Here is a 26,509-nt window from a genome sequence, read left to right on the forward strand (position 1 = left end):
TCCATTTATGAATAAATATGGAGTGGAAACGCTCATGCATGTGCACCAAGTTCCTGTGTTGACATCCTGTCGCTAGGCTACATCTTCTTCTTCTTCTTCTTCTTTTTCTTCTTCTTCTACTGTTTAATGGCGGTTGGCAAACAGCGAATTGGCCCATTACCGCCAGTGGAGTGTGGATCAAAATGACCATTACTATTTGCGTTGGGTCCCGCCGGGTCCCAATGCAGCCCTCTATGTCAGAGTACAAAAGTTACCCGGGCCATGGCCCCCCCCGGCCCCCCCGGTTCCGCGGTCTATGATTTCTTTGTTGTAACAATGCTTCTTGGCAATAAATCTTACACCGTTGGAAAGCCTGTTTATTTCCCCTTTAAATGGTGCCACATTTGTAAGGAACATGCATTTGTGGGATGAGCAGCAGAGCTGAGTATGTGGGTCGCACCCATGAAAAATGTGCCAAATCTTCTCTGCCGATGACAAACAGCTAAGATTTATTGCCAAGAAGCGTTGTTGCAACAAAGAAATAATCTACCAAACACAAATTTCCTGACTTTTTGTGCTTGGTTTATTTACACTTCGCACACCAGATTTTTACAAAGTAAACGTACATGTGTCGGCTATTTAACCATACCATTTAAACATGACTACATTAGTGCTGGGCAATATGAAGATATAATGTCGTTATAGAGATATGAGACTATATATCGTCTTAGATTAGATATCCTTGTATCGTGATATGGCATAAATGGTGTTTTTCCCTGGTTTTAAAGGCTGCATAACAGTTAAGGGATGGAAATGTATTAAAGGAGAAGTCCGGTATTTTGCACTTTCAGCCCCATTTCTGGGTTGTTTATGATGAAACAGAGTGGCTAAGACCAAAATAGTGACGATTGCTCATTTTCGGAGAATTTGGCTTTCCCCTGCCTGGCTTAACACTGCTGCCTATGGCCATGTGTGAACCTGTCTTAAAACCACCCTAAACGTTCGTTTTCAAAGCCATGAAACTCACAGAGTGGTCAGTTGTGTTCCTTGATGTTCTGACATAAAATCGTAGCAAACACAGCTGTCCTCAGTCGCCCCTACACTTGTTTGCTGTTTGGCAGGAAGCAGGAAGTCAATAACAGTCTCATACTTGTCTGCATCAGGCAAACAACTAGTTAGCTTAGCTTAACACAAATACTGGAAACAGGGAGAAGCAGCTTGCCTGGTGAGCAGTTAGAGACTGTTCGTTACTTATGACGGTGGATGGGGGTGGTACAAAATAGGGGCGGCATGTCGATTAATGTTTTTTAGCACCAGGGTTTTGTTTTGTTTTTTTAGTCTTAGGGGAGGAGCATAAAAATTTAAATGGTTGTATTTTGTATTTATTTTACCAGTAATTCTCAATGAAATCATGCCCAGGCAGGTTTGGAAGGCCATTATATATTTATCATAGCCAAAAAGGATCACTGGATTTTCACATTTCCAACGGTCCTTGGACACATCATGTGCAACAAACTCTTCCATCAAAAAAAAAAACTTAATCGAATCTGATCTTAAAATAGTGATATGTCATCAAAATCACTTTATTCTTTGTCTAATTTAAAATGAATAACCAAATTATTTGCACTAACTAACCACCATGCACGGCAAGAGTGAAAAACCCCAGGCTTTCGTCTTCAACTTTTAACTTTCAAACATTAAAGGGTAAGCTTTAGAAATCTAATAACTGGCACAAATTTATGGTGGAGTGAGGGTCATGCATAATCTGCCAGTTACTCGAGGAGGCTCAAGGAATAACAACAGTAGCTTCAGGGAGGATCAACATTATAAAATAAATAAAGAAATGAAGCCACCCCCTCCTCTGATAGGTGAAGAACGGTCCCTTAGCTTTATAGAGCCTCAAGGCCTTCTCTAAACATAGTCCACAGTGCATTTAACAGAAATAGTGTCCAATTAGTAGCTTACACTTACAATTTAGTTTCAGTTAAGAAGTGAACAGGCATTTTTTTTTTTACCTCAAAATAAACAGAACTGTATTTTATAAAAGTGCTCTTCATGAATAAACATTATATATAAGAGGATCAGTTTTATAATAACTTTGATTCAATTTCTTAAACAAGTTGACTATAATATGAAGCAGTATGCAGCACATGTCCAAAATGTACAATTCCTGTCTGACATTAATGCTCTGATGAAACTTTTTGGCATGTGTTGTCAGTTTTTCATTTAGCTTGATGGTTTACCTTTAATGGCGACTAGAAGAAAAAAAAGCTCCAGAGATGTTATGTTATTTGGAGCTGAACAGAAATAAATGAGTCCATATGGCAAAACTGATTGTAAGACGTCACACAGGGAAGCTGTCACAGCTGTCATATTTAACAATGAATCATAAAAAGAAACCTCAGTGGCACCGTCCTTCAGGCTGGCCATATTACTATCACTGATACCCGGGGCCAAAGGGAGAACCTGAGTGGACAGGTGAATGAAAAGTCAGCCGGACAACACATCAACTCGTTCACTGATGAATACAATGTCATTAATGTCAGTTTGATTGACACATCCTGATGAAACAAATGTGACAATAAGAGTGATGGTAAAACAAGCAAGTAGCTATTTACTCAAACACTGTACTTGTAAGCATACCTTTGAGGTTCTTGTACTTTACTTCAGAATTAGCCCCATTATATTGCTGGGCTTCTGACTGCCTATGCTACAAGTCGTGACATGAGATCCTCCAGCCTACCCTCGCTAGTCATCCCTAGATCAAGTTTGGTAACTAAAGGTGACCGAGCTGTTGCCATCAAGACCCTGAGGCTCTGGAATTCTCTGCCTGAGGAGATTATATTATATTATATTATAATCATTGCTTAAAACATTTTCTCATGGAAAAGTTTTCATTTTAATGCCTGATTTGTCGACTGTGTGTTTTATTTCCCCTGTTCTATTTTTGCCTCTGTACACACTATTCTTCTCGGCTCTTAACATTTTTTTTTAAATGCTGTAATCTTATTTTCATGCACTTTGTGAAGCACTTTGTGACCTTGTTTAGATAAGTGCTGCACAAATAATTATCTTGAGTAACACCATTTTGTTTCTTCAAATAATGTACTTTTTATTCCACTACACTTATTTTAAGGCTTTAGTTAGCCTACTACACAGATTCAGATTATTAATAATACAAGCAACAAATAACATATGTGTTACTGAAGATGAAACTACCAGGTAGTTAAATGTATCCCCACCTTCACCAGCTATACAGCATTAGAATAATAAACACATCCATGCATCGATGATGATAACAGCTTACATATTTTACTGAAATGGGCAGTTCTGCATAATGAGTCCCTTTACCTTTGGCACGTAATATATTTTGGTGCTAATACTTTTGTACATTGCGTAAGTTTGAATGTATGGCCTCTACTTTTATTCTCAACTCAACTCTAATTTATTTATAAAGCACATTTAAAAAAATCTCACGTTGACCAAAGTGCTGTGCAAAAGAAAAGAAAATGCTAAAAACACATACATGAGAGGCAACACAACTGTCAGGTCACAGCTCACACATTTAGAGACACAACACACACAGGCATGCATCAGGGAAAGGCACATCAGGGGGATGCGAATGCTAATGAAGAAAAGCAAATTTTGAGTCTGGACTTAAATGAGTCAATGGGGGCAGATCTGATTTGGAGGGGGTGCTGTTCCACAGTTTGGGGGTAGACACAGCAAAGGCACCATCACCCCTGAGCTCAAGTCTGGAGCGTGGGACAGCCAGGAGCCCCAGGTCAGCTGACCTGAGGGACCAAGGCAAACAATCCTTACAAATCTACTGTACATCAAAATGGGAATGCACGTTTGTCTTTAAATTTATCAAAACTGTTCAATGTACATTGTACAATTTTGTTTTAAGTTTTGATCGTTTTCATAAACCATCATTTTAAACTCCCCATCCGTCCTCCACTCTAGCCAACTTGGCACAATCTGGACCTTTGAAAAGCAGCCAGACTCCTTCCATCCAGACAGGTTTGCAGCATTTGATCTTGCTCACCCCTAAAACACCTCGGGCCATCAGGTAGCCCTCGTTTGAATTTGCGGGAGCATCTGAAAATATTTCTGCTCTCAGGGGCACAATACATCAATTGAACCACTGATTGAACTGGCTTAGTAATCCAGGTAATGCATGAGGTCAGTCTGTTCATCAATACGCTTAAATTAAAATTCAGTGTGAATAACCTTTCACTTTCTCTCTTACATCATACACTACCTGCATGATAATGCTGGCTGACAGACAAGGTGAAGGGAAAATCATTTTTCGGCTTTCTTCTGACTGAAAGATGTCATACACTTGGAAATATAGCTCTAGCACAAAAGTTAATTTGACCCCAAAGTACTGAATAGCTCATCCAAACCTCAATAAGTTGCATTTAGCTTCAGTCCTTCACCTGATGTGCAGTGTCTATAAAAAAGTATCCAACCCTTTCAGAAATGTTTTCTCATTGAATCACAGTACATTTAATGGCCGACAGAAAAAATCCTTGAAGGTCAAAGTGAAATCATTTCTATAAAAATGATCTAAATCAGAACTATAAAACCCAAATTACATTTTCCAAAAGTATTCACCCACTTTGAGTCACTGCAGGAAAAACAGCATGATGACAAGATGGAAGGAAAACAAGAATAAAAAACTGAAATCTTGCAGCAATTAAAAAAAAACATTGATCAGTCGAGGACACCCAACACCGGGTGCCAACGATAATGAGCGTCACAACTACAGAGTCAAACAATGTTTGGCTATCTAACAGTCAGTCAAGGTCATTGCTAAGATTCATGGGAGACATAAAAATGCAAAGAGCGAGGAATAAATCTGACTAGAAGAGATCAAGGTGACAAGAATAAGGTGGAAACTCTGCTGTTTGAACAAAGTCGACCTGTCAAATGGGACAATTTGAAAGCAGCTCATCCTCTCTGCCATCTCCATGACGGATATGCATTTAGATGAAATATGACATTGTATCAGGATGACGCTGTTAGCTGCTGTAAATTTTCCTGCTTCCACACCTGAATGGGTTTGACCTTGCACTCTCCCATTTATGAAAAGCAAATCAGCCCCTGGTAACGGGCTGCAGCAGTCGGTACTAACATGTTTCACACTTGCTGGTATGTGTGAATTCACCTTACACAAAATGAGCAATACTAGTCTGATTGTTGGCTACTTAAAAACACACGTTCAAACCTCTCCATCGTTCCTGCAGCCTCTCTCCCCCCTGTAACCACCACAACCCCCCTCTCCTTGTTTCACATCTACATTCTTGCTTTCTAATCCCCTTGACTGAAGAGCAGAGGACCCGGTGGCTCCGGGGCTCGAAACAGGACGAGAAGTAAATTAGAGAGAGCAGAAAGGCGCTCGAGATGAGAGAAGGAATGAAAAGGAAGTGAGTGCCTCTTCAGCTGCATACACAGAGAAGAAGGCATAAAAGGGATGAGAGCAGCTGAGGGCAAAGACAGTTCAATGAATAAAAATGAGCACAACACATTCAATTAAAAATCTATTTTTTATTTAGACAAAATAATTAAGTAGTAAGTTAAGAACAAAAAAAGTTTGAGACAAGAGACTTAAACAAGCTGCTTTGGACGAGCAAGCCTCGTGTCGCCTCCTCGTGTCTTAAGAAGCATTTTGGGAAATCTCGAGTGACGCAAAACGCTGACGTGCGTTTTACGTCCTCACATCTGTTGAGCAAGTCCATCTCTTGTAATATTTATTCAGCAAACATGAATAAAACCAAACCACAAACTGAGATTCATCAAACTTTAACACCAACAAATCCATCACTTTCCCCACTCCTGGCATTTAATAAAATAGAAGGAGAAAAACAAACAGTCCCCCAGAATTTATATTCATTTGTAGGGTTAGTTGTCCCGGTTTTTTGCATTTGGTGGCTGCAGCCTTAAATAAATGGCACCTTTCACCCGACTTTGGGCTGGTCTCATAATGGTCTTCCCGCTTACACATGTCAGAGTCTTATCAGTGCCACTGGCAGTCAGGACAGGATGATAACTCATTTCCAGATAGAGCCTGAGGTAGCCAAGGTGAGCTGCAGCAAACTGCAGCACAGGGTCCAAAGAATTCAAGCAAGTCCTGAATCAGAGAGTGTGCTTTGCTCAAAGTGCCTGAGCAGCACACTGACGATGAAGACGTTACTTTCTTGCAAAGCTAAACCTAACAACATTCAAATTAAAAGCTAATAATAAATCTAAACCTTATCCTAACATTTACTTCAACAGACACCATTATAAAAGACCTCATCTTGGCTGAAAGGTGAGAACATCTGTGTTGAAAACACCTGAGGACCGAAGACATTTCATGAATAGCAAGTATAAAGTCAGTGGAAATGCATTAATGAAACAGTAATGGTTTTTTGCTTTTATGTAAGTGGAGCAGTGAATCTGAAAAAGTAAAAAAAATGTATGTATGGCTTTCCCTGTTGGTCTGGATATGAAGTGTAAGTGAGTCACACCTTTGTGTGTACATACAGCGCAGTGTTCAGGGGACGACAGAGTAGGGCTGATAGGGCAGCAGCTTTTGTCGTTCATTAATTGCGTGAATCCACGCAGGCTTGACAAAGTTCAGATTGCTGTTCTCCATCAGTGCCTGTGATGGAAGTGAGAGTGAAAGCAGGAGGAACAGAGAGGTCATGAAGTGTTCTTATTGAATTACAAATGCACAAAAGTATATTAGCCAATGAAGAACTAAACTCTGATTGTTAAACTGAAACTTCTACTTCGGGTGCTAGCAAAGCCCTCAAATGGCTGAAAACCAATTCTGACTCATAAATTCAAACAGATTTAAAAGCCACTTGGTCCGAAAACTGCTACATTTTCCCTGGCAGAGCTGAAATACTCAGGTTCCCAATTTGCTCCGATGCTTTTATTTGATTATACCTTAGCAAATAAGTGCTTGCTGCTTAACAGAAAATGTCTTAGAAGCCTCTGTATTTTTTTCCCTCTTTGGACTTTTTAAAAAGAGATTTTCAGCAGCGTACTTTGTATAACCGTGCATTAAGTCCCGGACACACCAAGCTGACATAAAGGAAGTGGTGGTATTAAAGACTGACTGTTCCATTGCCTCACGTCACCTGTGTCTCGCCCAGGAAGTTAATTTGAAGACACTGCAGAGCCAACGGCCGACTAGCACGTACCTTCAGGCCTGCGTGAGAGGAAATAACTCTCCATATCAGTGGGCAGCAGTGGTCTGTGTTAGTCATTCAAAAAGGGAAACCAGGAGACCGACAGGGTGGATTCAAGATGCTAGTTAGCACATTAACAACCCAACCCATGTAGAAAGAACAAAGGATACTGGCTGTGCACTGTAGCAAACAGGGACACAAATAATTAGGACCTGTTTTTGCTAACGAGACCAATGGCTCAAAAAAGGACTTCTTCCTAATATAACAAGTTTGTTTTGGTCTCACTCCCTCTTGAATTTTTTTTTTTGGTAAAGATTATTTTTTCTGCATTTTTACCTTTCTCAGACAGGACAGGTCCAGAGTAAAAGTGGAGACAGACAGGGAGGCATGCAGCAAGGAGCCATAGGTTGGAATCAAGCCCTTGGCCGCTGTTGTAACACCTAGGGGTGATCCTGGCAACTAAACAAAAATTTTAATTAAGACTAGTCGACTAGTCTAAAAAAAGGAAAAAACTCATTTAATGGGGAATGTGCTTCAGTCTGGAGGTTATCTTTTTGTGTCCTGGCACTATGTATTCAGGCTCAACATATATTAACTTCCTGAACCCTAACTTTAGCAAAGTTAAGTGGAAGCATATCTTGGGCAGTCATTGTCGTGATGAACTGCGTTATCTCCTCAGACCGGGCGGGATCACAGCATCTCCAGGTGAACGATGTCAAGTTGGGCTATGTGGCTAGCACCGCTAGCAGCAGCAGGCTAACATCCAAATGCTTGAGTTGAACGTGGCTGAGCATTGCTCCAGTCGAGTGATTATATGCTAGTTTTTTCTGACACAGCCGACATACTACGTTGTTTTCATGTTCTGGACCAAAGTACTGCCAAACCACGATGGTTTTGCGGGAGGTCATCGCTCTTATTCCCCACCGTGCTGTTTTAAAACTCCAGTGAGCATTACCACGGGGGAGGGGGACTGCTGTCTGACGGCTCTGTAGCCCCCACTAGTGGCGGTCGGCTGCATGACAGTTAAGCGGCCCCGTACATGAATGAAACACTAACTGGTTTAACCGACTAATATTGCTGGTACCGACTAGCGAGGGGGTGGAGCTAGTGGACAACCCCACCCTCTTCATTTTAATCATTTGTTTGCTTTCCTTACTTCCCTTCCTCTTTGTGTACACTGAGCTTAACTGCCAATCAGAGTGTTTTTATTCTCCGACAGGCCCTGCTGTCTCTGACACTGTTCTAACACGCTGAAAATAAATCTAACAAGGGCCGACTAGCGCCAACAGCGAGGACAACACTGCAAAAACTAAGGCAACAGACACTTACGACCTGTCCAACTGCCAGCTTGGTGTGTCAGGGCCTTTAAGTTTCCTGAAGCTATTATGTTCATCTAATCAAATCAAATGTAAAAGCATGCTTGCACACATGCTAAAACCAACATACACAGAGACGTTCATGTTCTTAAGCTTGTGTTAGACATCATTATTAGGGATAAACAAGCGAGGACTCAACTCACGTCTTCAAAGGAGTTGTGCCACCCTTCACTGGTCACCACAAACTGCACCTTCTCTGTCATGTAGTCCTCAATCAGTCTGGAGCAAGACATCATGTTTTTATACGAACATTTGCAACACAAAAATCGTAATGGGTTACTTCTAGAACTCTTTCTCACCCGTTAAAGGCAACGATGTATCTCAACAGTAGGCGCCTCTCGTTGTTAGGGAATTTACCGTAGAGGAAAAAGTGCTTTCCTTTCAGGAAGTCTGGAAGAAACGAGAAAATACGAAGTGAAAGAAGCAGAGGAGTGCAACTGATGACTCCACAATATGTAGGAGGAGTAATTATAGGTGCTCTTTGAAAAAGGTGAGAAAGGAGCAAAGCACCGAAGAAAACAGAGGAAAACAGCACAAACCCTGACGTTTGTGTCGTGTTCCTGAAAGGCGGAAAGCCATCCAATTACTTTCTGTCTGTGTTTACAATGTCCGATAAGTAAGGGGGGACATCTGTTCCTGTGATCGGAACAGACAAAGAGAGACAGGAGGACACGGAGACAAGAACAAAGAGAGACATACCTGGTAGCTCAGGGATGGAGTGATCCTCTTCAGCCTCAGCGTCTGTGTTTTCATCTGTCGACCCCCCGTACGGATCCTCCTGGTTCACTGTCTTCCCCTCTGCTGCTGCTGCTTTCTTCTGTCTGCTCTCGTTCTCCACCCTGTAACAAGGACAGGTAAAGGACCTGTTGTATCTTTTATGCCACATGGCTCCACACCTGCCTGGCTGTCAGAAGAAGAAACCTTTCTGCTTGTCGCCTTTGTTTTTTTGTCTCGTCTGATCACTTCTTGTAATGGTGGTCACAGTTACATTGGCAGGGCAGTACAGATGTCATATTTATGGAGCTGTTGAATCTTTGTTAAGAGAAGATTTAAGGTTAATATTGCACTTTTGTAATCACTCCATATAGGCCATCAGAGTAGTTAGTGGACTAAATTCAACCTTATCCATAGAAATTTAAGTTACAGTTAAATACACTGACAAGTACAAGTACAAAAGTAGTTCTTTTAAAGATTACTGTTTGTTCTTTAGTTCTGTATTTTGGTATAAATACACACTTAACCACCAGTCTACCAGCAATTTAGTCATTTTGGAAAAGTGAGCTCTTATCCGAGATAATCTTGAAAGGAAAACCAGTTCAAAACAACTTTTAGTCACTTGGGGCAGTGGAACAAGTTGTAAACACAACACTGACATGTAAGGGTGTGTGTCCACATAGCGTTTTTTTCTGAGTGCCAGTGTGTTTTTCAAATTGTTCCTAATGAGGGGAGAGCAATTGCAGCTGCCTACAGAAAAGGCACTGTGCCCAGCATCCTTGTTCTGAGTGCTTGGCTTTTTCTGCAGCTGCTCTTAGCACTTCAAGCTGAAAATCTAGTAACTTATTATAAAGGTGTTGGTATCGTCACTGCCAATCTCGCACTCTCTATCCTGAGCTGTATGGCATGTCAGTTAGAAACTATCACACAGCAGATCGTAGCAGGCTGCCTGGACACAGAGTGTAAGTTTGTTGTTAACTGCGTAGAAACACTGTGGGCACATGTCTTAATGTTGCAAATTAGAGGTCAAGCAGACAAAGAGCAACATTAAATCTCCACCAACTCCAGAAGGAAATATATGGCTCCTTCACTGATACTGTAAATGTTTCAGGAAGTCCAACAGCTAGTTGGTTACTTTGTCTGTCTGCTGTTCGGTGCTGGGCAGTTAGAGTACAGTGAGATTTCAGACCGTTTTTTACTGGAAACAATGCTGATTGGAGCAGTGAGACTGAGTCAATAAGCTGAAGGTCCTAAAACCAAAACGATGAGCTGACAGATGCTAAAATGTCCCATAGAACGAGGATGACTGAGTCTGGTGATAATAATCTATGGGTTTAAGTTGCTTTAGGTAACAGCACAAAAAAGGCCTCTTTAAAGACTTCTGTCACTTCCTCAGTGCCATATATCACTATGAGCACAACCCTCAAGCCAACTAACATCTTCAGCCACCAGTTAACATCAACAATGTCCCTGTTGAAATTGTGAGTTACATCAGATTCTTTGGCTTTGGCTCAGATCTCAGACTCCCTCCTCGGGTCTCTAAACACCAGCTGTGTCAAGATGAAGGCACAACAAACACTACCTTCTGCAATGCCTTAAAAAAATTGAATGTCTCTAAAAAACCTGGTCAACTGGGCTACTTTAGAGAGCATCCTTACTGGTCACATACTGGTGTGGTTTGGCAACATGACTGAACAACACCACAAACAGCTGGAGAGGAGAGTAACGGTGGCTTAAAAACATTATAGGAACATCACTGCCACATATTCAGGATTTTTAAGAAAGGATGTAAGTATAATGGAGCACACGGGCCATACAACACATGGTCAGTTCCCATTCCTTCCCTCAGGTTAACGCCTGTGGAGCATCAGAATTCGTACCAGCTGTCTCAAAAGGTGTTTTCTGAGGGTGCCCTGAGAGAACTGCCCACTGGGGAGCTCCCCCAAAGAACTAAATACCTTTGAGAGCTTTTATCTGTTTGCATCCGCACCGCCAACAGAAACACTGAAGTGACGTAAACTACTGTAAGCTGGGCAGCGGTTAGTATAGCACCGTCACTTCTACTTTGACGAATCAAAATCCCATTGCATTGCCATATACAATTCACTCAGTAAAGCCTGGACTCCACTGTCGGTCCACTTGTCCATGTTTTCTTCCATTTTTCACTACATGCTGTAATTTGTGTTTCCTGTTGTGGCTGATGGGTCTTTTTTTTTTTTTTTTTTTTTTTTTAAATGGCAGTTGCCAGTGCGGCATTGGCTGTGCTTGACCAATCAACAAACACTTAGGTTACTCATGGTTTCTCTTGTGTTGAGAGAGTACCTACTTTGATATAGGAGATAAAAAAAGGCTTTCTAAGAACTGCAATCATTCCTAGTTCTTACAGTGCAAACACAGCAAAACGAGGGATTCTGAGAACTATGAAAAAGTTCCTCTGGTTGGAAACACCTATAGAGTTAGATTACTGAATAGAAAACACTTTAAAAACTCACAGTGGCCCCTTTTACACTGCCAGATTTTCGGCGAATGTTGGGCCGTTTTGCCGGCAAGCTGCGAGTGTTTAGAATTTTTTAGAATAGAATAGAAAACTTTATTGTCTGGAACCAAAAGGCAACAGAAATTTGTCTTTGACAGGGCTCAACACCAGGTTTACACACACACAGAAGACATTTAAAAGACATCCAAGACATTTACAGGATCTAAAAAACACGCAAAAAAGATACATGTACAAAATATTGACACTTAAAAAAAAAGAAAAGGACCAGCAGCAAGTCATTATCAAGGCACTGTAACTCCTCTGCTGTCGAGGGCTGTTATTGCAGTTGGAATGAATGATTTTTTTGTAAATTGTTTTTCTGGCCAGTGGGACTTTGTATCTCCTGCCTGATGGGAGGAGACTGAATGAGTGATGGAGGGGATGAGAGGGTTCTTCTGTGATCAGGGTGGCTTTCCTGATCACAGAGCGCTCATACAGATGGAACAGTGGAGTTTGTGGTGAACTGATTATTTTGCTGGCTTGATTTGTGATCCGTGAGAGTTTTGTTTTCTGTTTGTTGGTGAGAAAGTTGTACCAGGAGGTGATATTGAAGGTGAGAATGGATTCTATGAGTGACCGGTAGACCATCATTAAGATCATTTTACTGACATTGCAGTTTCTCAGTTTCCTGAGAAGATGGAGGCGCTGTAGTGCTTTGTTGTAAATTGTGTCTGAGTGTGTTTGAAAGGACAGGCAGGTGTCCATCTGTGTCCCACACACAGAGCCGGATTGGCGAGTTGATCCGAGGCGTAGGGTAATCGTAGGGTAATCATATTATGTATATATAATCTATATATCATAAGAACGAGGCGCCCTTCCGCCATGGACCACTGGCGGTGGATAAACAGGAAACAGCTGATAGCAGGAATGAGCAACTAGTAGCAAGAGGGAAATGCAAACCTGACAGACACTACAGTAAAGATGAGCAACTGGGGAGGCAAATAATTGCGCGCCCTCATTGCGCTTGCAAATGAAGAGGCCATTAACCGTCAAATGACGGGGACGGTGAAGAACAGGCCAACTTACGAGAGAATCGCCGAAGGACTGACCAGCCGCGGCTTCCCTTGGAGTATGTCACTGTTTACGTCACACGCTGAGCTACACATTTTGTTACTTGCTCACGCCCCCCCATTGCCCCGAAAAGGAGCATTCTGTATGAACAAAAGTAGGTAGGCAGCATTTTGCTGCACTCCCTGATTTTGTTTTTATACTGCCAATGCTGAAAAAAGACTGATTGGGCTTTCCTGCAAATTTGCACAATTCCTATTTAAATAGGGCTAGTGTTACAGGACGCACAGGATACATAGCAAGGAGGACACAAGAGAACCCAGAAAAACAAGAGAAGACCTAAAAGAACCTGCAAACTCCACACAGAAGGGCCCCAGCCAGTGGGTTCAAACCCAAAACCCTCTGTCTGCGAGGCGCCAGAGCTAATCCTCTTATTATTGTTGTTGGGTTTCATTTATTCTTATTTATACATAGTTGTAAAGACATAGAGAGCCAGGGCAGATGCCTTGGATTGCATCTGAATGTAAAATTGTACTTTTTGACGTATATGAAAATAAACTTGACTCTGCAATTCTGCAATATACTACAAAAAAAATACAATACTAAACTATAAGCTACATATTGTGTAATTACTGTGTCATTATAAATCAAAAGTCACTTCAAGTTGAAGTACAATTACTGACTTTAAAATTAACTGATGGTTATTTTACAAGTGGGCCAACAAGAGAGCACAATTCAAGTGTACAACCTTTAATTACACGGAAGAACAAACCCGTCCACATCAATTACTATCAGCATCAATGACATCATTTGTTTTGTTTACCTCTGCAGCTCATCCTCAGTGTCCACAGCAGAGTCCTCATCACCACCTCCTGTGAAATTAAGCGTTTATTAGTCAATATGGTAAAAAGATTAACCTAAAGAGCTGACGTGTCTGGTTTATTTTCATGCTAGAGAAGGCCTTGCAGAAAAGTTTGTGATATGTTATATATATTTATAGTTTACTATATCAATTCAAGGTTGTTGCTATATGCCTGTAGCTTCGATTTCCATTACTGCACTCCAGCCTTAAAGTGAGTAAAGTTCTCATATCTGTAGTGCTGTTTATCAATCTAAATGGTTTTGGTGTGAGTTGCAGAGTGTTGGCGAGATTGGCTGTAGAGATGTCTGCCTTCTCTCAAAGATAATTGATCAACAGCAATGTCCCTTCCCAGAAATCATGATCCGGTTACTCAAGATAATCCACAGACCTTGTTGTGAGCAGTTTCATGTTGGAACTGTTATCTTTCTACCAAACTACACCCGCCAACAGTATCACAGCAAAGAAGGATATATCTCCAACACTCTGCAACACACACCAAAACAATCAGGATTGATAAATAGCACAACAGGGCAGAGGAAAAATATGTATAATTGATTTTAAATTGTCCCTTAATCTTAAAACTAAATATCTTTTAAAAAATGCCAGTAAAATGGAATGGACCTTAAATTTTCACGATGCACAGCAGAAAGAGAAATATACCAGATGAATCCATTTTTCTGTGACACACATATCATCAGTTCAAAGGATAAAACTTTGTTGGCAGCACTTTACATTATCGTACAATCCTGTGCTGTTGAGGGGCAAAAGAGAAGCAGGTCTAATTAAAATGCCGTCTCCCCTTGTGTGTGTTTGTTGGGTCAGGGCTTGCTGTGTCACCTCACTGATGCACCACGGCACTTTACTTCTGGCCTCGCATTAACATAGAAATGAGAATCATGCACAAGTCCCTTCACGGTGATTGCATCTCTCCTCTATGCTTGCTTCCCCCTCAGACAGAATCTACAGTACCTATATTGTTCTTGTTCTTTTCACGGTGGTGTTATCAACTCATCCATCTCCAAGTGCTTTGTAAAGGTGATCCTTCTGTCTAATCCTTCGGCCCTCACATTGTCCCCTTGCTCCTCTCAATTCATTCAGTCCTCTTCAGCTCCAGTGCTACCCTCTCCTCTCCCTCGTTAGTTAGAATGAGTCACTTCCCGTGAGTCACAGACACTTACACTTCAGTTCTTGGATCTTTGTATAAATATATATGTATATATTTATTAGGGCTGCTCCATAAAAGTTGACCAAAGAAAAGGTCATTAGTCGGCAAGAATTCATTGTTCGCTTATTCGCATAGAAGAAAGTGAAACTCTATTAGGAGTCGAAATAAATCAAAACCTGTATTACTGGACCATGTGGGAATATAATTTGAAAGGACAGACACAGGAAAAGGCAGCGCTCAGCAGTCAGACAGGAGTCACAAACCAATCACAGCCGACAGACATATTTCCCTTCTTTCGTAAATATTCAGCCTGATAAATATGGAAAAGTTGATCATGTTAGTGCAGGGCTACCCAGAGCTTTACATCTGTCCCACTGACGATAGACCTACAAACTTACTAACAGCTCCTGGGAGAAGATCAGCTCTGCACTCAGGCTTTCAGGTAAATGGTCTATACCATGCTTGTTATAGTTGCTTAGCAACCTCAGATACAACCTGCTGCTGCCCTCTTGAAAACTGGATGTGACATCTGTACAGCCCGTTATTCCCAGGGCTGGTACCTGCAGTTATTCCACAGCCAAGTTACCCAAGGTGATATGTAAACTCTGCAGGCAAACATTTGCCTATCATTCATCACCTACAAACATGACGTATCACCTGAAACATGGAAGCAGCTACATGCCCATTAGCCACTTAGCACAATCATTACTGCTTTGCCGACAGCGTCATTAACAGGCGGCTCGCTCAGTGTGTGACGTGCACTTGTAGATAAAATATAGGCCTATATTAATGAAGGTTCATTAGTACGGTTTTGTATTTCTCTGTAATGTAGCACAGTGTTAACAATGTTACTGATACTATTCTTTCTCACACCTTCAACTCAAACCATTGTGTTGCCCCGCCCAAAATATATAATTTAATATCACATTAATATCGTAAACATGCGGGCGACTAGTCAAGTGATGGCCCTAAATGACGACTATTGGTCGACTAGGAAAACTTTTTGTTGGGGGCAGCCTTAATATATATGTAACTTAATTTCTGCTTCACTCACCAGGCTGTGGCTGTGAACTTTTTGGTTTGTTGTTTTCACCCCTGTGACAAACAAATGGTGTTTTCCTGTATCTTCTAATTCATTGCAGTTTATTTGTAGTGGTTGACCCTGAGGAACTGTAGAGTTTAGGTGTTCTCAGCCATGCTAGCAGCTCTGCAAGGTTGAACTTTGGCGCAGTGGTGCATTAAACCAAATGCTAAGATAGACATGCTAACATGTTCACAATGACAACATTAGGATTCTAGTTTTAAGCTGGTATAATGTTGCTTGGGTTGTACCCTACTCAGAGTTATGCCAGTCGAATCTGATATGGCTGTGTAATACAGACATTCAACTACTCGTTCCTTTTCTCCCATGTAGGGTTTGAGGGTCTGAATGAGGTTTGGTGGAACACTCAGAGTAACAGTAACGTGTAGGTACTATAGTACACAAGCCAAGCTAGTCCACCAAGCTAATGTGTGCTAACTACGCTAATGACGGATTGGAAATGTGCAACAACTTTTTTGGGTGACACTAGATATAAAACAAAAGCCACACACTGTATCATATTAAGTTACTGTGAGCTGTAAATTCACAGCTTCTAAGGAGAGGGCAGAAGATAACGTTATCTCGGAGCGTTAATGAGAAAAGCCTCTCTTCGTCCAGGCAGCTGCCTTCCTCTCACTCAGATTCACCCTAGGTCTGGGACCCTCGCTGCTGTACTGCACAGCGACGTCTGGGGACCAAATATACCCCACAAGTACGCTGTACACTGACAAAAAACAAAAACTAGAACTATGCCTTGCAGCTGTACGTCGCCACGAACACATCAAGTTGCATTTACAGTTTATATCCATGTCTGTGAAAACACAGATGCTTCACACACAACTCTCCCCGCCCGGCAGCACAGAAGATATTTACACTCATCACAGCTCCAAGGGGGGGCATCCAAGAATAGTGTCACAGATTCAGCATCTGACCAAATGTGTCCTCTTCCTTTCCTGAGTCATAGAGTTGAAAACTTTTGCGTGCTAGTATGCTAACTTTCTTTGATAGGCACTGAACACAAAGTGCAGCTGAGGTTGATGGGAATGCGACTATTGGTCACACACCAAAGTTTGAATTTTGACCTCCTAATGGAGCTTTAAGCAAAGTGAGGGGGAAGTCTTTAATTTGTGGGGACATAAATGTCTGTACCAAATGACATCACCACCACTTTGCACCCATAAAATGTGAAAAGTCAAGATCACCTACCTCGTAAAAATGCATTGTTTGGAAACCATACATTTCTGAACAAAATTCTTAAGAAATCTGTCCAACAATTGTTATCAGACATTATCAGTGAAAGAGAACAGATGTAGAAGAAAATCAAAGTGGTGTGGTGAGCAGTTCAACATCACTTTCAGGTACACTAAAAGAAATAAGTTGGCCCACATGACTCACAAGAAAATGTTTGTTTTAACCTTCAAGAGTTAGGGAATTTTACTTTGTGCACATTTTTTTGTTTACTTTCCAGTCAAACTCTATCCAAACCGTAAGTGCCTCTTTGGTCTTGACTGTCACTCTTCCATTTTCTCTATTTCACCTTTTCAACGGGCTGACTGCCCACTCCTTCCCCCAGCATTACACCCTGTCTGTCTGCCTGTCTCAGGTTAACTTCGTCCATAGAAAAACACAGTTTCAGACTGTTGTAGCCACTTGTCAGAACAACTAGGTGTTTTCTCTTTTATCCCAACAACAGTTTCTGTAGTGCGCAAAGAAATAAAGAGATAAGTGTGGAGTCATTGAAGAGGCAATGCTGACGTTGACTGAATCTTAAACGGATCATCAGGTAGTTCCATTACATCTTTTCACAGCAGGACTTTCGATTAAAGTAGTAAGATTCAAACCTGGTTCATCCACATCAGTGGAGCCGGCATACTCATCATCATCATTCCTCTTCTCTGGTGTCTTTTTGGGGGTCACTTGTCTCTCCTGCTTCAGTGGAGTCTGCCAGGACAGCGTGGAGAAAGCATTAAAACTGACTGTTAAAAACTGGATCATTTATAGGCTCACTTAAAACAACAAACTCACCTTTGTGTTAATTTCCTCTTCACTCTGGTCGTCATCTTCCATTTCGCTCTCCGAACTCGACTCTGCTCCATCCATCAAATACCTAGAGGAAGACAGAGAACGGGTGAACAAAATGTGTCACGGTGATTAAAGGCCAGAGGAAAAAGAACACCTGCACAATATATCTTGCTACCAATCAGTCTTACTTGTTCAATGTTTCAAAACGACAGTGGGCCTTCGTCGGGCAAAAGTGGAATGAAGGTTCAGACTGAAGGTAATTTTTTTTCACCTGACATTTAGTTTCTTGATGTTTAATACATTACTGCTGCCTGTGTCTTAAATACTTTGAAGTTTGCCTGCTGGGAGACAAGATGAATCTACTGCAGGAGGATGAAACCAAATGTAAGAACAACCCGGTCACAAATTAGGCTTCACCCAGAATGCCCTCAACAGCCTTTTCTTGTTTCACAGTCACTCTCGGTTAAGAGAATGCTACGATGGCCAGCAGTCATAAATCTGACCTTTTCCCAATCAGATCTGGGCCGCTTTCATGTTGTCCTCAAGCGGCAACCTCCATGTTTGAAAAATGAAGCCAAGACAGAGGTGGCAAAAACTGCAGTTCTTTGAATAACCACTTGAGGCTGTCTCCGGAAGCTAGTCAAGTCAGTCCTCATAGACACCCATGTTAAAATTCTTTACAGCAGAAATAATCATGTTCACAGCCTGATAAAAAAAACTGGCTCTGATCTCATGACCACTACACCGGGGGTCCAATTTTATTGAACTCACCCATTTACTTTTTATCAAGGCTTACAGTTACACATAATTAAGGGAGGGTTGCTTTCAGTGAAATGCCGTCTGCCAATAGTCTCGGCTTCTCAGTCAGATCCACCCATTGCTCCTTCACAGCCCCACCCTCTCATCCAAATATGGTCACTTCTGGCTGCAAAGAAAACCAAGATGGCGATGGCCATAATACCGAACCATAGGCTTCAAAACAGGAGCTCACAAAACAAATGTGAGACTTAACAGCAGCTATGTCCATTATTTTTTACAATCTATGGTGGTCCTAAATCCAATCACTAACCATGAGACCGCACGACGTGATTTTGTCAAGTAGGATATGCTCCTGGATCAACATCCCACATCACCCTCCTGGGCCAACATTGCATTCAACCAGCTCCTGTGTTTCTTTCAGAATTCCTTTGTGCTTTTTCAGAGCTAAGGTTGTTAAATGAAGTAAGTAAAATTGAACAAAATCCTCAGTACCATTAAACAAAAAAACCTACACCTTAAAGGGACATTGTGTAACATTTTCAGTTGTTTATTGGTAAAAATCGATGTCTGCATTCATAAATATGTCATCATTGGTGTACTATTACCTCCACCAATAATCTGACTTACTCTCGTAAAAGGAGAATTTGAGGTTTGTTTGTACATTGTGCGGGCAAGTCGTCTGGGGGATTCCATAACGTTTCGCCATCTTGAAAATACATCCGCCAGCAAGGGACATACAGCCCTGCCTTTGGCGTTTTCGTTGAGAGCCAGGCCAGCGTTGCGTGACTGAAAAGCCAAAGGAGAGGAGCACGAGGCACTTCGTTACTACCCCGGCACTACTGCAAGAAAGCGCAAAAGGGAATCAAAAAGGCAACGTGACCGGCAAATTAAAAAAAACGAGGGTCAACATCGGGGTAGCCTTTCCCAGGTGGAAAGAGCTGCTAAAGGAGAAAGGTAATGCAATCACAGGCCATGTGAGTGATGTGAGGAGAGCGATGAGGCGTGTGTGTCAAAAGACAAGACGTGATTGGTTTGTTTCGATTTACACCCGCCCAAAAAGTCCTACGTTGTAAACACAGCCAGCATGGTGAGGAAGGGGTTTGTCAACTCGCGTCGCGTGTGTCTGTGTAGGAGCCTGAATGAATACTCCATGAAGTATCCGATGACATGGTTTCATCAATGTTATCATAGCTTTCTGGTACACAGCGGCTACCGTTGTTGCAATACGCGTTCGAAACAGTGAGGCGCTAGAGTGCGCTATTCGTTTGAATGCAATATACGATTTCAACGTTAGATGGGAGAAATTCCTACACACTGTGGCTTTAATTTTTTTAATGACAGCTGACTTCAAGTGTCAGTAAAGTCCAGTACCACACTGGACATTTTAAAGGGCAAAGCAGGTACTTCATTGCTAATATTATTAATGCTCCATGTGACTGTAAATATGTGTAATTACATCCAAAATCCATCCAAATGAGTTGGACACAATTACTGGGTAAAGATCGAAAACTAATCACTTGTTCTCTGGTATAATGTCACACAAAATGTAGCTGAAATCTATTCAAATTCTTGTGAAACAGATAAACAAAAATCCAGACTGCAAACACCAGCGTCTTTGGCAGATAATTAGACAATCAAGTAAAGCATGAGAAAAAAGACAAAAGAAGCAGAAACAAATCCACAAAAGATGAAGGGAGTGTGCTGTTACCAGAGACAGGCAGTGACACCATCTGTAATGATCTCTGAAAAGGTTACGAGAGTGTGAGAAGATATAAAAAGCCAAGTGTTCCAGATGTGTGAGAGAGGGTTCAGTGAGGATGTGACATTTCTCCCCACCCTCTCCATACATTCCCTCAAGGCACTATGAAGTCACCTGGACATTATTAGCTTCAAAGAGTGCAGACAAAGTGCAAAGAGTCGAAGTATCACTGTTGAGGTGTAATTATTTCCGCTCAGGAGAGGCATTTTACTGAGGAGACATTTTACTGACCTATGCTTACTTGTTTCATAAAACTCAGTGTCCAGGAAATTGGAAAATGAAAAATGACACTGTGGGCCAGGGGAGCAATACAGTATCTGTTGCTCATGGCAATAAGTGTTGTTACCGTGAAAACAGACCAGAAAGCTCGATACGCTCTGTTAAAGGAGAACTGGAAACACTTGGGTTTTTTAGAGCTGGTAAAAAACCAAGCTATGCAAGATGGTTCACATTAAAACCCACACTGGTACTTTTATTTTTTAAACAAGCTGCAGAGATAGTAGACTAAACATGCAATTCTGTTTCTCTGATCTTTTCTGATCACACATAGAGCTAAGCCTCTGTCTCTGACTGTCTCCCTGTGTATGTGTTTGTGTGTGCCTGCTCTTCAGTAATAGAAGGCTCTTACTAATATAATATAGAAAAAAGTACAGACGCCCAAAGTTTTGGCTCGGTGGGAAGCCAAGGAAGCGGCCAACAGAACGGCCAACAGGGTTCCGTGGCCAGCTTTCCAGCTTTGGGGCACTTCTGCCTCCTGTCTGAAGTTGAACCAGGTTGCTCCATAAGTACTGGGAAGCCGGCCACAGAGCTCCATTGCCAGCCTCTGAGCTTTGTTATTCAGTCAGTACCCTTAAAAATAACAAGTTCGCTACCTAATGCTTCATCTTTAAAGTAATTTCTTAAACAAAAATTCACTGCCATCAGTCTCTCGGCTCATCAAATACAAATGTAGATGCTCTGTTAACTACTGATGATGACTTGAGAAAGGTAATCAGTGACAATTCTGATACTTGATACTGATACTTCTTTTCATTTTATATCACTGCAAACTGACACTTTTGGATGTGCTTTTAGGTGATGAGTTTCTGTATGTGATTAAGTTGCATTTTCTGTACTTTAATCAGCGTACGACTGTGCTGATATTTTGGCTCTGCGAAGCAAACTACTTTCCAATTCCTCCTGAGATGTTGAAACTGAGCCTTATTTTTAATGAGAAATTTGTTTACTCATTCAGCTGTATTGTGATGGGATGATGTAGAGCTGCTTGAGTGTTTTTTGCTTTCCTCTCTTTTTGTCCATCACTGGACCCTCACTGATTGGATAATGAGTATGGAGAATGCATTTCTGGGGCGCTTAGCTGCACTACAGCATACGTAGGCGTGGCAGGAGCTGAAGCTGTGCATTTGCCTACAGATGCTCAGGGACAAAGTGTTTGTGTGCGTGATGGAGCAACAGTTTGAGAGTGTGCGTATTTGTTTGGGCACTTGTTATCATCAAAGTAAGTGGTCCCTTTAATTACCCATAGCAGATGCAGCTTTTAAATAAAGGATACATCATCAAAGCTGCGCACTCCATGCACCGCACAATAGCGGCGCTGGGCAGGGGAATGGGTTATTCTGGCAACAAGAGAGGGTGGAGGGTGGAGGGTGGAGGGTGGAGTGCGGGGGTGAGGGATCTTCCACACAATGTGAAAGCGAGCATGAGGGAGGATGACGACACAGGCTGCAGCAAACTTCTCATTTCAGTGCACTTTTTGGTGATGAACAGATTTAATAAAACCAAAGTATTGTGCTTAACTAATGTTCAGCATTTATAAGCTTTCCACATTACTCTCTCAGACTCTTTACACAACACATACACACAACGTGGCTGTCCAGGATAATCCCATCAAAAACACAACTCTGACCTCTTTCATTTCCGGCTTTGCAGACAAACATAAGTAAAAATTGATTTCTGTGCACCCGCTCTTATCACCAGATTTATCATGCTGGAACTGGGGGACAAAAATGTCTTTGAAATGTCACATCAAAAGAAGTTATTATAGCTACATGAGAGCAAACCAATAACAAGTCTGTGACAGCACCCATTGTGGCCGCGACCTGAGATTTTTTATTATAATCAATTAATCTGCCAATTACTGACTTGTTGATTTGATTTGCTTTGTTTGTGAAATGAAAAAACAAATTGCGAAAAAAGGGTGACGTTGCAACTGTCTAAATCCTGAATATATTCTGTTTAAAGGTATCTCACTGTATTTTCACTGAAGAAAAGCAGCAAATCGTCACATTTTGAAGCATGACATCAGCAAATGCTTGAAAGATAATGAAAGACTGATCAATTCTTGAAATAGTTGCACAGTTAATTTCTATTGATCAACTAACCGACCAACTGCTTAAGCTCCCAATTCAATTGTTTCATGCTACAGAGTAATAAGATATATTTGAGAGAACAACACCACCACTACAAGCCCCTTTTGGATACATGCACTTCTTTCTGAAAATGAGTAGCTAATTTGTGGTTCAAGAAAAAGACCCAATCAGTTTGTCTGTAAAAGTCACACTGGCATCTGACGGGATTGGACCTAGAAATATTTCTGTAATGTTCCCTGCACAGCTAAAGTCTAAACAGAATGCCGTTACATTTCTAATTTAACTATGTCCTCTGATAAACAAATGACAAAATCTCTTACAGCCCAAACGTAGGGATTAAAAGGACAAATGTTAAGTGCATTTGAACTTATGCATTGGCACCTCTGGACTGCTAGGCAGTGAAAACGTCCATCTATCCATCCAGCAGACCATGAAGCTGATGAGAAATTTAATGTAAGGTTTCTACAGGGTTTAACTTTTTCGAGGCGCGGCGAGTCCTTCCCTGCAGGGCTGATGATCATCGTCAATCATCCATGCAGATACACAATCAGTCAACCACAAGACAAGTTTTCAAATCCATCACTGACGCAGCCTGTGAGAGAACTGGGGACAATTCTCTTCCTTGATGTTATTACTCTCTAAATCACCAAGGTGAGAAGGCAAAGTGACTTTAGAGTTCCCCTAGGTGCTGGCGGCACAGATGTATGGGGTCCATGGTACACACTGTAATCAAATAATATTTCACAATAATATTTTCACTCTTCCTGGGAATATAATTAATTTAATCTTATTGCCATATGAATAGATACACTACTGTGCCTACCCAGCTTTAATCAATGAAGAAAATAATCGTTAGTTGCAGACCTTGTGTGGACGATCAAAATTAAACTGGCGCTGTGTTCCTGAAGGTCCCTGAAAACGGCGGTGGTCATGATGAAAGAAATGCCTGGCTGTGCTGTGCTGATCTCAGAAATGTGTTTCACCGTGGTAAGTAGTAAAACTGGTATACAGGCACATATGTAGAAATCAGCAATTTGACTGGAAGTGGTTAAATAAAAATATAAATGGCTGAAAGTCGGACTTTATCATTAGAGGTGATACTTTGACATTCCATATACCCCAACACTAGCTCTGCATATTTCTTATCCTACATTTAAATGCAACAGAAGCCTAAAACTAATGACTTCAATACCCTTAGCTAACCTTGAAGTGAGGGAGCCTCGTTTTAAAGCGATTCTTCTTCATGCCAAACACAATCACCACAGTAAAACAAGTATGAATGAATTCCTTAAATGATAAAGCAAAGCTTCAGACAGTGCAACACATTTTTTCAAATTTATCTGGATGTCCACTGCCTAAGATGAGTAATCTGGTCTACATTATTCAGTAGCGACAGATTCACGTGGGACGATGACAGAAGACGTTCTGAAAGCTCCCCCTGTAATGAGGCATATAATTAGAGAGCTGCTGGAGCTGCCTGGGTTGAATCTGCGATCACAGCAGGCATCAGCTGCTCAAGGTTACAATGTTCTCTGTAGCAAGTGGACATCACTGCTGTGAGGGGTGTATTTTGGGCCGCTTCAATCAGTGTGAGTGCTGTGCACAGATTGTACAATGTAGAGGTACAGACGTGGCTTAAGAGAAAGTATTAATCTGATGAGGTTTCATACACTGAACACATGCACCGCACTAAAACCAGGCTGTTGCCCTGTGGAAGCACCCTTTAACTAGACACTGAATGCACCCAGCTGCTCCTGTGGCCAAATCTGGCCAATTTCATTTTACTATTATCACTATCAACAGATCTGTTTTCAATAATTTGTTTTGAATTTCACACTCTCTTACCGTTTATAGGAGATCTTCTGTTTCCTCTTATGGCAGTCAAGTACCCATTCCTTCCGTACGATGATGCCCCCTGCTGATTTCACCTGGCTGTACTTAGGAGTGTTGGCGAAGGCACAGCTGGAGATTAATGGGCCGAAACAGACGTGCGTGGGCACATACACGCACACAGACAGACACACATATGGTTATATCACTAAAGAGAAGCTGACAAGGGCAATGGTGTGCTCTGACAGCAGAGATCAAGATGCAATCAAAGTGAATTACTGAGAGTGCTAACAGCGCTGTTACACAATCAGGCAATCTGTTGCAATGATAAAAATCAACTACAGTTAAAAATCTCCCATGAGACAGTCATTTGAAAACTGTTCACATCTGTCATGTTGCCATGATATTTAATTTTAAAATAATTTGTAATACACTGAGTACAGCAATAAAACAATTATCATTTTACAATTTCCTACAAAAAGAAACTGTGATAAATCAGTTTTGACAATAAGGTCTTTATTCTGTTCATTATGTTTTCAGCTGATTGTCTGCCAACGTTTGGCTTTTCTGTAGCTTTTTTGCGTATGCTCCCTATTTATGTCTTCACTTTCTCATTATAGAGAAATATTTCTGAGCTGTTTTCTGCCACCTGAGGATTTGGTTCATTTTTTCCCTCACAGCAACAACTTTTTGATGTGTTGTGAATATAAAAATCTGATTTTGTTGATGTGTTTTTCTGTGAAAACTGGCAAATAAATCAATAAATACAGACTGTCAAGTGCACTAAACAACACTGTCAATTAAACTCCACTGACACAAACAAGTCAGACTACTGTGTGTGGGTTACTTCACGACTACACAAGCTGCACTGTTCATTAAAAATACATGTACCATAAATGGTAGCTTCTATTCTTGGAACATATGTAATCTACCTGAAGTTGCTTGTAATAATTGGGGGCAAAAAATTTTTTAAATCAAAAAGACATTTAAATCATTGTGGATGGCCACAAGATAAAAATGCAAGGGCTTCACTTAGTAGTAATTTCATTTACTACTAAGTGATGATATTCTGCTCGCCCCCGCTAAGTCAGTGCACAGCGGGCTGAGAGTGCATTAGGAGGAGGCAGCATCATGTGCTGGAGTGTGCTAGTGGTACAATGGTTAGGTGTACAGTAGCAGCTGCATTCCTTTCAATCCCCTGCAAACTATACATTAAAATAAAGCTTAAAAGTTTTTTCACTGTATGTGTTACCTTCCTTCTAAACAACTCAGTCAAAATAGTGGAAAAAAAATTCACCTTGTATTCCGGTCAATATTTATCAGTCTAAGATTTGTACGCTGTGTGTATCAATCAGAGGCATTTTGATTTAAAATTTTGATTTGGAAATAAAAACAGCTGGAAAATAAATGTGACATTAGGAAAAAAGAGTCACCTGAAATAAATAAAAGTAATAAAAAAAATACAAATTAAAAACCCATTTATTTATTTATTTATTAAACTATATTGACTAATTTACATTTTTATATTTATTTATATATTTATTATCCTATTATTATCCGATTTTTGTACATTTATTTCAGGATTTATTTCATGGGCATATAGACCATTCATAAAATTGAGTTTTGTATATGGCAGTATGGCAGTATGAGGACGTGGAAATATATTTCACAATTATATGCCAATATTAAATCAATTTGATGCTTAAAGGGCAAAAAAATTGCATTGTCAATGAATATAACACTGCCTGATTTAAAGGAAAATTTTGGTTTATTTCAACCCGTCTCCTATCGTCCTAAATTTGTTTCAAGTGACTAGTGACATAAAAATAATAGTTAGCATGTTAGCCGTTAGCCTAGATACAGCC

The 26,509-nt window shown here is 41.0% G+C and overlaps 1 protein-coding gene across 2 annotated transcripts in view; it reads right to left on the bottom strand.

Annotated features, from left to right (window-relative positions):
* Positions 1-5,521: 5,521 nt before the first annotated feature.
* Positions 5,522-26,509, bottom strand: part of xrcc1 (X-ray repair complementing defective repair in Chinese hamster cells 1) — a 33,399-nt gene continuing 12,411 nt past the window's right edge. The window contains exons 10-18 of one of the 2 annotated variants that reach the window (XM_050046760.1): positions 24,660-24,776; positions 17,931-18,012; positions 17,747-17,846; positions 13,621-13,669; positions 9,239-9,378; positions 8,839-8,929; positions 8,683-8,758; positions 7,500-7,622; positions 5,522-6,628 (exon numbers count right to left, since the gene is read on the bottom strand). In XM_050046760.1, the coding sequence (XP_049902717.1) occupies positions 6,521-6,628; positions 7,500-7,622; positions 8,683-8,758; positions 8,839-8,929; positions 9,239-9,378; positions 13,621-13,669; positions 17,747-17,846; positions 17,931-18,012; positions 24,660-24,776 (886 nt within the window). In that variant the 3' untranslated portion in view covers positions 5,522-6,520. The remainder of the gene's footprint in view (positions 6,629-7,499; positions 7,623-8,682; positions 8,759-8,838; positions 8,930-9,238; positions 9,379-13,620; positions 13,670-17,746; positions 17,847-17,930; positions 18,013-24,659; positions 24,777-26,509) is intronic. The other variant, XM_050046761.1, reaches the window with a different exon arrangement.

The sequence above is a fragment of the Epinephelus moara genome, chromosome 6, assembly GCF_006386435.1.
Source record: "Epinephelus moara isolate mb chromosome 6, YSFRI_EMoa_1.0, whole genome shotgun sequence".
Classification (NCBI taxonomy): domain Eukaryota; kingdom Metazoa; phylum Chordata; class Actinopteri; order Perciformes; family Serranidae; genus Epinephelus; species Epinephelus moara.